Here is a 17196-nt window from a genome sequence, read left to right on the forward strand (position 1 = left end):
CCTTCCAGGCCTCGGGGTCCAGCCAGGCCAGCGGCGGCGTTCAGTTCGTGCGCCTTAAAATCAAATTCAACGGTTCCTTGTTCTATAGGACTTACATTTATGTACTGACTTGTGTATATCTTATACATATTCTTAATCAATTTTTCATTCATTTATATATGCTGTAAGATTTCTTGTGACAAATAAGGCCTAGAAGAACTGGCTTTCGGGAGGGCAGTTGTCCACTGGTCCACGCCGGGAGCCGACGTTTACCCAACCTGTTGCGCAATCGGTGCCCTGTGTATTTAACGGATTCAAACATTATCTGTAAATCTCGCTCGCGTCAGCGTGAAAACTGTGCCCCACGACACAGAAAACTGGCAATTCATGACACGAGTCGATTACTCATACTTTATACTAAAACGCAACACAGAGAAGACTGTTTTCCGTGGCCAACACAGATACTCGAGAAATTACTTCTGGAATAACCTGACCCATGTGTTAAAGCAGTTGTTCCGCTCAAAATGGAAACGGAACTACTTAAGAGACCGTGATATGTTCTCATCACAGGAAGAAACAGAAAGGAGAGCTGTTCTTTCTGGCTAACCAACATGGGCCTACGAGGAAGGAAGCGTTTTGGTAAATTATCCGAAGCCACACGTAATGCGGCATTCGCTTACGTCTGTCTGGTAAAAAGTTAAACATATCCATGTCTGACATCCTCAGTCAAGACATGTCTAACTCCTCCCGACATTTCTCCCACCCTGCCGTGTTATTTGGCGAGACGTGACACAAATTGTGCCGAGCTGAGGCTGACAGAGATGATATGGTCCACAAAAAAAAACGACACAAGACAGAAGAACGTGACCACAAGGCTGGTGGTTAGATCTGTCCATCTGTCGTCTGGAGAAAATTGGGATATTTTCCTCCCATCTGGGACCCGCTTTCTAGCTAAACGCACCGGCACAAACCAGCGGAGTCTACCACACCTTATGGCTTCCTCGTGAGATTCATCTGACGTTTAAAGAGCAAAAACAGCTTACTGTGACACGTACACGAGTGTCTTTGTGGTGTGACAGACGAGTCTGGTGTCAGTTTAGTCAACGGGTTATAGAATGCTTGCGGGACGATAAACAAGTCTTTATTTGGATGATTAGGCAACTACACCGCGAAATGTACTGTAAGTGTAAACACGTAAATAACAGCAACTTTATTGCTAGTGATGCACAGAGCGAAATTTACAGTTATAAAACCTTCCATAATATATATATATATATATATATATATATATATATATATATATATATATATATTAGCCACGTAAATCTCAACCTTCTTTAGCATCCCAGACGCTTAGGTGCTACATGTACCCTACAGCTCTGGAAAGTATATCATTAACATCACACCCACATCTGCCGGGTGAGTTGCCAGCCAGCTGGCTGGCCCACCGACTGCGACCCTTCCCACATGGCGTCTTACAAGGTGGAGTGGCCAGGTGGTGCTCTCCGTGAGAACTCAGAGTTTTGGTGGCCTCCAACACCGGTTGTCAAGAGACCTTGTGAAGTACTCATCATCATCCCTTACACCCAAAATCCCCTAATTATGAATCATAAAACCCCCCTATTACTACTGCACACTCCTCTGGTATCACACTATAATAAACCCCCCATTACTACTGCACACTCCTCTGGTATCACACTCGCATGACTCTCCACATTACAGATAACAGGTTTACTACTGTTCATGTTGTAATACCATTTCTCTATCAACTCAACATTTCTTTCACAACCCCCAAGATTTCACAGTCTATCACGAAAGTCACTGTGCTGTTTTCTTATTCTTGAAAACAAAGTGGAACCTAACACAACCTAAGCATCCTTTTTCTTGTAAAACATTTCTATGAAGACTTTCTACCAGTATTGAATGATAATATGGAAATCTCGAAGATAATTACGTACTATAATAAGAATCTGAGTTAAATTATCAGCAAAGTTGTAAAAAGGTCTTGACAAAACCTTTACTTCAAATAAAATTGTTGGAAACTTTATGAAGACTTTTATATGATAAGACCGAAAAAAAGGGAGAAAAAAGATAGGACGCAAATTGAGAAGCAAGCACCACCATCAGCGTCAGACGCAACATTAGGTACGGTTCACAATGAAGAGTCGAGGACAGGTCTTCGAACACGCTTGACGTCCCGGGTTGTTTTAGACAAAAGTATTCTCTACTGCTTCACCCAGGCGTGTAGCGGGACGTCACGCGTGTCCCGGGACTATTGTCCATGACTATATATATATATATATATATATATATATATATATATATATATATATATATATATATATATATAAAGCAAAACAAAATTACTTTCAAGAGTTGAGCAAATATGTAAGTGGAAAAAGAGAAGGACGTTCTCGAAGCGTTTCAGTTCCTCAAATGACCGAAGCAATACATATGAAACCTTTAAAATTAAAGATTCGCATTGAAAAGAAACAATAATGATCCAATGCTATTCACTAGAGGTCATTTCAAGCAACAACAACAAGGAAACACGAGGAAAATAGAGCCTTGTTTACTATTATTGTTTGCAAGATGAATATGATTCATCCCCTCCCCCCCTTTCAAGTTTTTGCGAAGCCTCAGTACGTTATTTCGTGTCACTACGACATATGACACTTCAGCTATAGCTAGCAACTTTTTCATTAAAGAATAATTTGAGGAATTCGTCCATGAACCAACTACAAGCACTCTACCAAACTGGTAATCAGAAGTACAAAGTACGAAAATTATATTATATATCACTCACCTTTCAAATCAGCAACTTCCCCGTATATATTTCCGAAAATACTAAATCTCAAACAAGCATCAATTACGCATAACTCAAGTCAATAAACACGTAAATATGAACAGTTTTTCATGGCCAATTAACTGCCTTCCATGCTTTAAAGCAAGACGAGGAGAAATAATGTGAGGGGGGATAATAGAATGACAACAAGGAACTAACTAGGAGGGAAATATTCAATTTGAAAGCTTGTTGTCTTGTGATTTACCTCGTAATTACTTCCTGCTCGCCCGGGTAGGTTTCTAGGCCTGCGCGGTGACCACTTACTCCAACCAGGCAGGTTCCAGTTTTTCCTCCCTCCTGTAACTCGCATCTTCTCTTGAAGACCGGAACAACGAGCAGTTTTCTAAAAGGAGACGATAACGACATTCACTCGACTTTTTCTGTGTATTTCAACTTTTACTCTACAGAGAAAATGGTGTCATATATATATATATATATATATATATATATATATATATATATATATATATATATATATATATACACACACACACACGAACATTGCGCATAGAGACGCGCACCTTCATATATATATATATATATATATATATATATATATATATATATATATATATATATATATATATATATATATATATGAAGGTTTCATTTAGAAGCTACCTATGCAGTGATACAGTGTATATATATTTCTCCAACAGTACATCTAACAGAATATACAAGTCAAAAACCTTGGATAAACTTCTCACACACGGGAGAAATGACCAAAAATAAAAACATCACGAAATCTGGGACAGATTTTCATCACAAGGAAAGCCCGTCCAAAAATAAATATTCTAGACATTCGAGACAAGTTTCTATCAACAACCCAACTGGAGGGATATTTCTAAAGCAATCATATAGTTATCAAAACACTCTGTGAATCAATTCTTCCGTGAGAAAATATTGGAGGCGGAAAAGTGAAGTACTTAGCCAAAGTCAACTGCACAGACGGGACAAAATTTTTTTACGTCCCTCGGGCTGAAACAGAGATATCTGACTGCCATATCAAAATGGACGAATGAGACGCAAGAGATGTCAGATGGGATGTGAGAATTTGCGAGAGGAAAGACGCTTCACTGAGTCAGTAAACATGTGAAGGTACCTCTTCATCAAAGGGTAATTGCTCACAAAGGCGAAAGTGATAATTATAATAAAAGGCTGGTTAATTGCGTTTGCTTAATTTCCTGTCAGCTAAGGGTGACTCATTTATGCTATTTGGTGAAGCAAGAACCTGAATATTCGATGGAGCTGGTCATGGATATTCCTTTGTGACTAAATTAGAATCCAATAAAATCTTGGGAGTCTTTCTATTCACAGGAGGAAAATAAGGTACACACATCATTGGAGGAAAAATGCTGGTCAACGTAGAACATTTTTGCTTGCTTCGTGCATTTCATATCCCGAAACCCCGAAGCAATAACAATACCATTATATTTGGCTCATGAGTAAAAGGGGTCTTATGGGTAATGGCAAAACTCATGACAATTTACCAAGCATAACTGCTCTTTAAAGGCATTCACGCTGGAAATAGCAATTACAATCATTCACTCTGGCAGGGTATTTCTCACTCTGGCAGGGTATCTCAAGAATTCATCACTGGGGCATGCATGAAGTTGCTTCTTTTCGTAGTTCTCTGTGATTACTAATTGCGCGTCACTGAAAGAGTTTTACACTCGTGTTGCCCCGTCTTTTATTCTTATATATAAATATGTATGAACAAGTATGAACAATGTCATTACTCACGTTTTTCAGAGTTGATTTCCAGACCCCATGAGAGAGCTCTCGCTGCATATATGGCTCTTCCCTGTACAAGATATAATGATACAAATGTATAAATATCTGACACCTTTAATGTTAATTAAGATACAAGTACTAACGGATCTATAATTCTTTTCCGAATTATCATATGCTTTATAACAAATACATAACAAATACAACCTAAAATGATACCTTTTTTATCAACTAAACCAGACTGATTTCTTTTAATAGGTGGACAATAACGAGGGAAAAAGAAATACAAGATTACATAAAAGAACATAGTATACCCTCTAATACTAAAGAAAACCTGCAACTGCGCAATGTAAGAAAACGTATTTTTAGGGGAGGGTAGCTTATGTGTTCTGCCAGCATATCCTAAGTTTAAAAGAAATTATACATGACTCATTCTGCCATCATTCTCTTTAAATCAATTTGAATTAAATGAAAACGTTTCGTTATATGTCAACTGAAAATATCCATGCATGAGATAACTGAAAACTTAATGCATAATCCTTATACATATATACATAATTTCTGAATATATTACTTTGACAAACATCAATCATACATGTTTTCTGATCATGCTGACTTAATGGGCAACATCTATGCATGCTTCTTTACCACACTACTTTGACAGGCAATATCTATGTACAAGTCTTCTGATAACACTGTTATTACAGGTTAACACATGCTTTCTGGTCATGCTGTTTTCTCAATTTCATAATTTTAAACAAAAAATACAATTCACTGGTACTATTTTGTTTTTAAGAAAAGAAACTAATGTAATTTTCATGTAATTAATGGCACGTGTGTATCCAAGATAATCATTAATTCACAGACCAACAGAGACTATTTCTTCCAAAGAATTACTTGTGGAATGAGAAATAAAAGACTTTTGACTTCCTAATACAAAATAAACTTTCAGTGGTACTCTATACTAAGAATGAACCTCAGGGAAGAAATTGCTCCCGAAATTAACCCTGTGAGCATGGACAAATTATAGATAAAAGGAGATCAATGCTTACAAAAAATAATTCACGATGCATTTATCTGTCTCTAGTGTCTGGTTTCCTTAAAGTCCTTCTTCCAGCAAGTAGGACTTCCCGGAGTACAGCTTCCGTTTGCCAGACAGCTTGGTGCGTGAAGCCACAGGCCGGGAGGACGAGGAGGAGGAGGAGGAGGAGGAGTGTCTGTATGTGTGGAGGACAGGCTGGGTGCGGTTGTGCGAGCGTACGGTTCTACCCACACTGGGCGACGACTGCTTAACACGACCATCGTCTTCGGAATCCTTCCTACCGTCGTCCACAACTGTAATGTAAATAAATAAATAAATAATTATATAAATAAATATATAAATAATTCAATTTCTTCGTCTCTTTCTGATCCTTAGGTTCTGACATGTATTTTCTCATAATCGAAGTTGGTGTGTAACTTCTGTCATACAAACTTTGGTTCATTTGAGTCTCCAGCCAAAGCGGGACACTGGACAGCGTTGCAACTCCATACTGAAAAGGATCCGGGTTCGAGTCTTAAAACTGGCTTATGGTAAACTTAGTTATTGCACACACGACTTACCCAAGACCCCTGGGGCGCCAGGGAAGGTGGATGAGCCAGCTGGCGACACCACGGGCGTGGAGGCGGGTGTGGAGGTGGATGTGGTGGCCACGCCCCTCACCACACTCAGTAGCTGCTGGTGCTTCAGCGCCTCCCGCGTCTGCCGCAGCTCTTCCTCCATCTGGCTCAGCCTCGACTCGCGATCCCGGAGCTTCTCCTCGAACTCCGCCACGGTTGCCTGCAGCTTCTGTTGCGGGGGAGACATGGAGGAAGTAACAAGATGGCGACCTGAACATCCCGTCAAAACCTACTGCTCCAAAATCCTACACCTTCTGGGTGTATGGAAAGGCAAGAAACACGAACACAAGTGCCCTACCCTGAAGCCAGGACTGGGTGCTATCCCGGAGTGAGACTTGAACCCCTTAACATCCATGGACACTTGACGTAGCAAGACTGATGGAAAGTCTGGCGACACTGTATTTTAGAAGCCGGGACAGTTGTGATCATTTCCCTTACGTTATCAGACCAAAAACTGAGAGGCTACGAAAAAAAAAATGTGACCTGTAGGAAACAAATAAAATTTTCCAGTTCCTAGAAACAAGTGAAACAAACTCCTTTGACTTGTCTCAGACCAGATTCTCTGATGTGTATATCACAACACAACTTCGGGGATGTCTGTGTCCTCGAAGGACAATCTCATCGAAGACTACCTCACTCCAAGGGATTCCCGCTACTGAATGTAGCGCAGCCCTGGAGCTGTAGAAACTCCAGGTAAAAGGGGCCCTTGAGGTTAACTACTACTAATAATAATAATAACTGTGGTGGTAAAGGTGTGTGTGTGTGTGTGTGTGTGTTTGCGCGCGCGCGCCAGCGATCAAACTCACGTTCGCGAAGAAGTCCATGTTGGAGGTGGCGCGAGACGAGAGGTTCTGCTGCAGACGCGTTATGGTGACCTGGAGCTGTTCCTGCTCGTCGTGGTGCTGTAAGGGGAGATGATAACGGGAGATGAGAGGGACAAATCAAACCCCAACGGTACATATTTCACAGCGTCCGTTCACCCTAACATCTCGGTCCTGCAACTCTTGTGTGTGACTCAAGGTCTGTCTGTCTCCCTCCCTCCCCTCCCGCGTGTGTTTCGGTCCAGCGATGCGGACTCCAGCCTTCACGTGAGGCTCACCTTCTTGCGTAGGTCCTCCAGGCCTTGCTGGTGGCTCTGTCGTTCCTCGGTCAGCTCTTGCCTGGCAGCCTCCAACTGCGTCTCCTTCTCCAGCAGGTTGGCCGCCGCTTCCTCCGCTGCCTCCCTGGCTGATCGTCCCAGAGAGGAGTAAAAGAAATGGTCATCACCTTGAACACGGCCGTGAGGCCCTTGAACACGGCGGTGAGGGCCATGTGAGCACAACAGGATGATCCTTGAGTGCGAAGGTATGATCCTTGAGTACGAAGGTATGATCCTGGGGTATCTTATAGCCTTGCCTTGGACCTGATCCTTAAAAGTCAGGTCAAGGGGGCCAAGTCACATCGCATCCAAAGACCCGTTGTGCTCGAGGGTCGCATTATCGTACTCAGATACGGTACCACAGTGCTTAAGGATCGTACCGTAGTGTTCATGTTCAAAGATCGTACCTTCGTACTCATGGGTCGAACTCTTCGTCTTCATCAAAATACATAAAAAAAAAATTAAACTTATAGAATCACTATCAAATCGAACGATTATAATTTGAAACTAGGGCAAAATGTTTTATGAATATTTTACTAATTCTTTCATTCCTTTTTTTTATTCCTGAAAGAACATTTTCTGAAAATCGTCGGCGCGATGATACAGTATACTTGCAGAGAAGGGCCTGACACCAACCCTTGGCGCGTTCCTCTTCCACAGCGATGGTTGCCTTCTCCTTTTCCTCCCGTCTCATGGAGTCCACCTCTCCCCTCAGCTCCTCTTCCTTCTCACTGTGGCTCTGAAATATATTTCCCTTCGTTTACAGTCCACCAAACACACACCCCTTAACATATACTGATTTATTTACGTACTACACTCACCATAATTCAAACATCACCACCACTATAAATGACCATTAGAAACACACACACACACACACACACACATTCCCAGAAAGCAAGCTACATAATTTGCAGCGAATGTTCAGCAGACGGGGCCCCGCCCCACGAGCGCTGAACTCCCTCCCCGTACCGTCCAGAAAGGTGATCACACATCGAGGCGCCAGTACCTTGTTGGCCTGACTGATGTCCTTCTGCAGCCGCGTCACCTCCTCCACCAGACGGTTCTTGGTCTCTGTAGAGGACAAGGAGGGGAAGTCATCTCCAGGCAAGAACACAAACAAAGGACAGTGAACAAACAAAGTCAGTGGACTCGTCCTATGAAAAAGAAATGATCAAAAGTTCACTGAAGACAATCATGATTATCTTCATCGTGCTCTCACGTGTCACTTAGCTGGAGAACGACGGTGCGACCCTTGAACCCGAAGGTACGACCCTTGAACACGACAGTACGACCCTTGAATCCGACGGTACGACCCTTGATCCTGGTGGTGCGACCCTTGAAAACGACAGTTCAGCAGTTGTGGGTCTCATGACTACATGCACATCAGGTTCAAAGGTCAAGACCAAAATACCCATGGGTCGAACCGTCGTTCTCAAGGGTCGTTCCGTCGTGTTCAAGGGTCGTACCTTCATACTCAAGGGTCGTACCGTCCGGATGGAGAGCTTAAACGGGACGAAAAAACAACAACATGCATCTCATAACCCAAATCTCACCCACAACAGTAACTCACTCCTACAGTAACAATCCCATCACACCTCCTCAACCCAAGCCATGCCACAACCCACCCACCTACCCACAATCACAACCCCGTGCATTCTACACCAACCCCCTTACGTATAACCAAGTCACACAAAGACACTAGTACACATTATATTTCAACTGACTACCACTCACTGCAACATGTATATACCGCAGTGTTTACTCTGTGCCACTCCCTGTACATCTGCCACTCTTGACCGTTCGCATGTACCTCACTCCTCACGTGCTTGTCCAAGGAGCGCAAGTGTAAACATCCAGCCCAACCTTCACCTCGATCCCCTCCTTTACGGCCACTTCACTGGGTACTACTATGGCCTCCTCCTCCTCCTCCTTCTCTCTCTCTCTCTCTCTCTCTCTCTCTCTCTCTCTCTCTCTCTCTCTCTCTCTCTCTCTCTCTCTCCGCCCCGCCCTAGTTCCGTAATTTCTAAACTATGTATTTTGAGCCGAACGGCTCTGCCCGAGCTCAGTGAACCGTCCTTTATCTATTTTTACTTTTATCTATCTACTTCAGCGCGGACGTGTGAGTACCAATAACGGGGGCGATGGCTGCGTAGTTCTGGGTCAGTTCGCGGAGCTTGGAGGTCACCAGTTCGAGGCGGGTGTGGGCGCTCCTCAGCTGCTTGGCCAAAAAGTCCCTCTCCTTAGAAAGAGCCGAGCACTCCTCGCGGGCCCTCAGCTCCTGCAGGGCCGACACACTCACAGCCTGCAACAAGAGACATCGTTAGGTGGTTGTCACACCGGCAACACGAACCTAGCCTGGAACACAGGAGCTAGTGAGGGGTAATTGTTACTTTAGTAATAGATCAGACAGCCTAGAACACAAGACTCAGAGGGGTAATTGTTACTTTAGTAGTATAAACCCAGCCTGGAACACAGGAACTAGGGATAATTGATACTTTAGTAGTATAAACCCAGCCTGGAACACAGGAACTAGGGGTAACTGTTACTTTAGTAGTATAAACCAAGCATGGAACACAGGAACTAGGGATAATTGTTACTTTAGTAGTATAAACCCAGCCTGGAACACAAAACCTACGAGTGTGACTGCAGTCACACTCGTGACGTGCTCAAACTTCTATACGCGTTACATATATGTCTACAACTGCAAGAAACAGGTCATTATCGGTGTAAACACCTGCAAAACGCCCGTCACCACCCACGGAAACGCTCGTAACAATCTTCGCCACACACGAAACGCATCTTCACCATAAGAGCCAGGTCGGAAACCAGGCCAGCATGCCCAAGGGTCGCACCGTCGCTCTCAAAGGTCGCACCGTCGTGTTCAAGGGCACACTTGAATCCCCAGAGCGTTCAATCTCTTTCACGTAGCGAAAGTCACTGGGCAACGTGAAGACGGTCCACAGAACATGGTGAACGACGGAGGGGAAGCGATGCAAACAAGTTGAATGAGACGAAACGAAAAAAAAAAATAAAAGGGGAACACACAAAATCAGGATGGATAACATAGGGCGTGAGAGAGAGAGAGAGAGAGAGAGAGAGAGAGAGAGAGAGAGAGAGAGAGAGAGAGAGAGAGAGAGAGAGAGAGAGAGAGCTGGAGGACACCATCGCAGTAAGGAGGTGCCTGGGGTCATGTGGTGAGGCGATGATGGTGGTGGATAGAACGTGTGTGTGAGAGACAGAGAAGCGTCAGGGGTTAGGTGGTGGGTAATGGGGGCTCTGTCGCACGAGACAGAATACGGGGTGAAGAAGACGCTAATGACGCGACAGAAAACGGATAGGCGGTGCCCGTGAGAAACTGGGCTGGGGGTGAGGGTAATTCATGAGGGATCTGTACGAATGTTCTTGTCTCTAAACCGTTGTCTGTGTCCCTCATCCTCAGTATGTCAACCACACTGTGTCCCTTCACCCTGCCAAGTGTTCCTTCACCCTCCCTGTGTCCCTTCACCCTCCCTGTGTTCCTTCACCCTCCCTGTGTTCCTTCACCCTCCCTGTGTCCCTTCATCCTCCCTGTGTTCCTTCACCATGCCAAGTGTCCCTTCACCTTCCCTGTGTCCCTTCACCCTGACTGTGTTCCTTCACCCTCCCTGTGTCCCTTCACCCTCCCTGTGTCCCTTCACTCTGCCAAGTGTTCCTTCACCTTGCCCTGTGTCCCTTCACCCTCCCTGTGTTCCTTCACCCTGCCCTGTGTCCCTTCACCCTGCCATCCAACACTGTGAGGGACATAAGGACATTGAATGAACCATCTCTTGCAAGCACGTCGGCCACACACACACACACACACACACACACACACACACGTCATCATCGTCTTCCTTTCCTCCTCCTCCTCCTCCTCTTGATGGTCCTGGGCCCGCCTCTCAGTATTCCCTGAGAATACAAGACAATTTTACAATTACCTTGGGGCCGATGGACGGCGCCGCTGACGTGCGCACGCAAGTGACACACACACGCACGCACGCACGAACCTCACTTCCTGCGTTCTCGACATTCCCATGCGGGGCAAGAGGACCCTACAAGCAGGCTCTCATAAAGCTGAGTCTTCCTGTGAGTGAGCGCGATCTCTCATCCTTACAGAGAGGAGTCATAATGCCAGTGGACGTCTGCAGCTGCGACAGGAAGAGCCTCCTAGCGAGGGGCGGACGGCCCCATAAGCCACCAGGCAAAACCTGCGGCGTCTGCCTCCAGGCGTGTCCCCCTGCGTCGGAGGAAGGGGGGCTGGCCTTCTTCCTCTCCCCCCTTGCCAAACGACACTGCAGCAGGGCCCTCAGGCGTCTCTCCCTTGCATCGGATGCAGGGGGGGCTGGCCTGCATTACCCCTGCCAGACGCACCAGCAGGGCATCCTGGCGTGTCCCCCTTCTGTCGGAGTCAAGGGTCATTTGTTATCATCCTGCGTCGCAGAAGAGCGTGGCACTCACCCTGCCTGTCGAGCCTCCCTGCCAGGGAGGGGTGTGCTTCCCCCTTCTCCATGTCGCAGAGGGGCATGGCTCCCCCCATCCCCCCTGCGTATCGAGCGACCTTAACAGCCAGCCATATACCCTGCCACCACCACTGAGAAGTGTGTGTGTGTGTGTGTGTGTGTGTGTGTGTCCGACAGCCTCCTATTATCAAGCCAAAACTGGGGGTCTTCTGTGCTCAGGATAAAAAGGCAGGAGCTCTGAGATACTCACGTCAGGCCTCCAGGGACGAGAAAGGCCCCCCACACACACACCCCTGCCCATACTCACAACCCATGCTACCCATACTCACAACCCTCGTTGCCCATACTCACAACCCTCGCTTGCCATACTCACAACCCTCGCTTCCCATACTCACAACCCTCGCTTCCCATACCAACAACCCACGCTTCCCATACCAACAACCCACGCCGTCCATAACTATCACACAACACTACAAACATAACCCTCCAACAATATGTAAAATCTAAAATGGGCTTAGGCCCGAGGCTCTCTCCCTTAAACCCACATCGCTCGCCCTGGCTTTATCAGCGACAGCGGCCATCTTAGACGGCGGTCGAGGTCTGGTCGACAGACACAAAATTCTGACGAGGGACAAACCACAGACCCAACCCTTGCTAAGTCTGGCGTAGATCGGTCGCTCAGGTTCACAGGGAAGATGACTAATACGTGCATTGTTTAACGGACGGACGGACGAGCGACCATGACGACGAGCGACGAAAACAACTGGGGAACGGAAGACAGGCAACACAGGCAACACATCTCTCACCCGACCTTCGTCGGCCAAGCGGGCAAAAAAATAAAAAAAATAAAATGCCTTGAGATCTGCAGCACAAACATAACAGCAGGAGATTCATATGCACTTTTTTTATAGTCAGTCCTTAGAGACATTCACATCTTGCAACACACACTCACACTTAAGTGTCGCTGCTCGTTCGCCAAGACGCTCGTGAGTCTAAATAACTACTTAACACATAACTAGCACTTACAAGACCCCCAACAACCTCCGCTCACGGTCCCACCTCAAACGAACTGATTATCTCTTAAACCCATCTCACACAAAACCATCTTCAATCATTTTAATACTATATGATGTATGATAAAAAAAAAAAAAAAATACAGTCAGTTAGGATAGACAAAACAGAGAATATGCTAAAGAGGTCGATGGAAAAATCTGGTTTAATATAATAGAAGAAAAATAAATCATATGAGAATGAAAAGGACGTACAGAAACCAAGCCTAGCCTAAGTCAACTTCCCGACCGTACACTAATTTAGCCGAGCCTAACGTTATTTAGCCTTCCCTACCGTAAATTAAACTTAGCACTCTAACATAACATGCCCTCAAAAGAGAACCTATTTTATTTCTAACGTCTTAATACAGTTTCATACTGATGACACTGCCTTAAATGTGACCAACATAACATCCAAGACTGAGAAAAGGAGAGAATGTAAACAAGCCCTTGTCAACCGAAGAGCGTAGCGGTTGGTTCTTCTACCTATTCTTGAAATAACTATTCTCTTTACCTCTTCTTGAAGACTCCGGAAAAAAGAAAAAATATATATACATATAATAAAGAAGACACCTAATAATTACACCATTAAGGGTCGTTAATACAAAGAGATATATCAAGCGAAGGGTGGTTGAAAGCGGTTCCTCATTTCTGTATTTCCGAAGCCTCGTCCGCTCGAACCCAAAGTCCCTCAACAATACAAACCGTTTATAATGCGAGAAGCAGGAGTTCCGCTACTTCTGCCTCATATGAGGAACTCAATATCAGGGAGAGCGTTGGTCTGAGGCACCTACTCATGTACTGAGGGTAACGTAACCCACGTAATATAACCCATGTAATGTAACCCACGTCACGTAATGTAATCTCTTCTCTTGCTGTTTCACCTGTACTGTGTGGTAGGGAATGAAATGAATGAAGTTTGAGGTAAACACCGTTTGTGTCACCGTGATGCAGGGCCAAGCCTTCATCCTCATTCATGATCAGTATGTTAGGAGATGGTACAGTGTGACTACACACACACACACACACACACACACACACACATACCATTTCTCATTCACAAACACCAACTCAATGTAATGTTATAACTGTGACGTACTCAACATGAACGAAATAAAAAAATGAAATGGGAAAAAATTACACACACACACACACACACACACACACATTTTTTTTTAGTTTTCCAAAAGAGGGAACGGAGAAGAGGGCCAGGTGAGGATATGCCCTCAAAGGCCCAGTCCTGTGTTCTTAACGCTACCTCGTTATCGCGGGAAATGGCGAATAGTATGAAAGAAAAGAATATATATATATATATATATATATATATATATATATATATATATATATATATATATATATATATATATATCACCTAAAAGACAAATCTCAGAAAACTCCATTTTTGGGAACTGTATCAAAATGTTTGCCATGAACTTCTGACCTGGTATCTGAACCTGGGCATCTGGAGGGACCACAGTTCCCAGAAGACGTGCGTTTACACGAAGACTTGATGGTTGTTAGCGAGGGGCTGCAAGGCAACCCAGGAGCCACAGAGATGCGCAAGACATGCAAGGACGTATGTATGTATGTGTATGTTAATACGTATGTATGTATGTATGTGTATGTATGTACGTATGTGTGTGTGTGTGTGTGTGTGTGTGTGTGTGTGTGTATGTATGGAGCGAATTTCCTTCAACATGAACAGCTTACAGAAAAATGGTATATCTTCTTAGAAGGAGTTTTAAGCTTTACCTGCGTTAGAGGTATCTGGAAGGAGAAGAAGAAGAAGAAGAAGAGAGGTGAAAGAGAAGTCAAAATATCATGATAATGGTACATGCTGGCAGTGAGAGAGAGAGAGAGAGAGAGAGAGAGAGAGAGAGAGAGAGAGAGAGAGAGAGAGAGAGAGAGAGAGAGAGCACCTTACCTCCTCCCACCTACATCAGTAAAAACATGCACCATACACCTGCTCCACACTCCCAACTTCCCTTCCACTGCTGCACACTAACCCATCTACCCTGTCCCATCGCTTCTTCCTCTCTCGTTACCAACCCATCTAAAAAAAAAAAAAAAAAGCATATATACCAGCGAATTCTAACAAGAACACTGTCCCAATTATCGACCCAGCCATCCTATTCGTGGGACATTCAGTCAACGTTGTCTATACAACAATAAACAAAGAAACGAATGGAATATTCTATCATGAACGACAAAATAAGAAAAAAATTAATCAAATACGACTCTTATGAGCCATTAAACCCTGAGGTCGTACCAGTCGTGGCCAGGGGGTCACAGCCAATCATATCCAAGGGTCGTGCCACCGCGGTCAAAGGGTCGCAACGGTCAGGGTTTTTGCAAGGGTCGTAACCGTCGTGGTCCAGGGTTGTACCTGGCTTGGTCCAGGGTCGTAACCGTCGTGGTCCAGGGTCGTAACCGTCGTGGTCCAGTGTCGTAACCGTCGTGGTCCAGGGTCGTAACCGTCGTGGTCCAGGGCCGTAACTGTCGTGGTCAGGGTCGTACCCGTTGTGGCCTAGGGTCGTAACCGTCGTGGTCCAGGGTCGTACCCGTCGTGGTCCAGGGTCGTACCGTTGCCGTGCTGATGGGCCGTGACTCTCGTGCTCAACGGGGTTAATTAAACACACGAGCTAAGCGCGGAATGCGGACTCCGTCAGGGAAGACAAGACTGCGAATTCTACGGACGGGAAAGGGACAAGCGAACACCACGGACGGGATGATGTCGCAATCATCCATCGCTACCAGGGAAATTCCTCCACCCTGACCCAAGAAAAAGAGACGGGGGGAGAGAGAGAGAGAGAGAGAGAGAGAGAGAGAGAGAGAGAGAGAGAGAGAGAGAGAGAGAGATGCAGATATCAACACCAGACACGCAAGCGTGGACCACAAGGAACGCGAAACCAGACGTCATGAGAGACGGTACACCGTGGGGTTCGAACCCAGACACCATGACAGACGCTACATCGTCGGGTTCGAACCCAGACACCATGACAGACGCTACATCGTCGGGTTCGAACCCACACACCGTGACAAACGCTACATCGTCGGGTTCGAACCCAGACACCGTGACAGACGCTACATCGTCGGGTTCGAACCCAGACACCATGATAGACGCTACATCGTGGGGTTCGAACCCAGACACCGTGACAGACGCTACATCGTCGGGTTCGAACCCAGACACCATGATAGACGCTACATCGTGGGGTTCGAACCCAGACACCATGACAGACGCTACATCGTGGGGTTCGAACCCAGACACCATGACAGACACTACATCGTGGGGTTCCAACTCAAACCTTGGGTTTTTGAAATGATCAAAAGTTAATAAAAAAAAAATGTCCGAAGTGATGCGTACTTACAACCTCCTCAAGTCCCAGTTGTAATGAAGACACCAGATGTACAATAACAACTTCAGACACTCGGGATCTCCCACAACTTCGTCAGGGACCGGCATTTCAATAACTGTCTATGTATATTTAGCCGGCATCACGTGATGGACAAAATTATGGTCATTGAAAAAGGGGTTAGGTAAGGCCTGTGGTGTGTGTGTGTGTGTGTGTGTGTGTGTGTGTGTGTGTGTGTGTGTGTCTGCGTGCGTGCGTGCGTGGGAACACAAGCCCAACCCAAGCCTCTGAGAAGGTATGTGAGTATGGTGTGTGTGTGTGTGTGTGTGTGTGTGTGTGTGTGTGTGTGTGGGCTGGTGGGTGGGTGGGTGTGGGTGTGTGTGGGGTGTGGGCTGGTGGGTGTGTGCGTGTGTGTGTGTGTGTGTGTGTGTGTGTGTGTGTGTGTGTGTGTGTGTGTGTGTGTGTGTGTGTGTGTATGTGGGGTGTGGGCTGTGGGGTTGATGGATGAGTGTTGGTGGATGCTGGCTGGCTGGCTGAAGGCGCGGGTCGGAAACTTTCGAGCGGTATGTGTGGCTCACATAGCATGAGAGAGAGAGAGAGAGAGAGAGAGAGAGAGAGAGAGAGAGAGAGAGAGAGAGAGAGAGAGAGAGAGAGAGAGAGAGAGAGAGAGAAATGTCAAAAGAATTAAGCTCATATATTTAGCAGCGAAGAAAATTACTTCATTCTCTCTCTCTCTCTCTCTCTCTCTCTCTCTCTCTCTCTCTCTCTCTCTCTCTCTCTCTCTCTCTCTCTAACTCTTGACAGGCAAAACAGGGAGGGGGGAGGGGGGGCTGGCGGGCACGGCGTGTTGCAATGAACGTCAAGATAATATAAGAAAAGAGAGAGCCGGGCGAGGCGCAAGAAGGAGGCGGGGGAGGGAGGGGGAGGAAGCGTGTAATGAGGAGGACGAAAGAAAAAAAAG

At 45.6% G+C, this 17196-nt stretch overlaps 2 protein-coding genes across 2 annotated transcripts in view; both read right to left on the reverse strand.

Annotated features, from left to right (window-relative positions):
* The window catches only part of LOC139765505 (uncharacterized), a 52496-nt gene extending 47888 nt beyond the window's left edge, over positions 1 to 4608 (reverse strand). The window contains exons 1-2 of the mRNA XM_071692988.1: positions 4568 to 4608; positions 3030 to 3167 (exon numbers count right to left, since the gene is read on the reverse strand). The gene's annotated coding sequence lies outside the window, so the exon portion shown is untranslated. The remainder of the gene's footprint in view (positions 1 to 3029; positions 3168 to 4567) is intronic.
* A 48-nt stretch (positions 4609 to 4656) lies between these two features.
* Positions 4657 to 17196, reverse strand: part of LOC139765506 (uncharacterized) — a 188683-nt gene continuing 176143 nt past the window's right edge. The window contains exons 4-10 of the mRNA XM_071692990.1: positions 9483 to 9657; positions 8362 to 8426; positions 7989 to 8091; positions 7314 to 7441; positions 7021 to 7116; positions 6158 to 6383; positions 4657 to 5890 (exon numbers count right to left, since the gene is read on the reverse strand). Coding sequence (XP_071549091.1) covers positions 5655 to 5890; positions 6158 to 6383; positions 7021 to 7116; positions 7314 to 7441; positions 7989 to 8091; positions 8362 to 8426; positions 9483 to 9657 — 1029 coding nt within the window. The 3' untranslated portion in view covers positions 4657 to 5654. The remainder of the gene's footprint in view (positions 5891 to 6157; positions 6384 to 7020; positions 7117 to 7313; positions 7442 to 7988; positions 8092 to 8361; positions 8427 to 9482; positions 9658 to 17196) is intronic.

The sequence above is a fragment of the Panulirus ornatus genome, chromosome 55 (assembly GCF_036320965.1).
Source record: "Panulirus ornatus isolate Po-2019 chromosome 55, ASM3632096v1, whole genome shotgun sequence".
In the NCBI taxonomy this organism is placed as follows: Eukaryota; Metazoa; Arthropoda; class Malacostraca; order Decapoda; family Palinuridae; genus Panulirus; species Panulirus ornatus.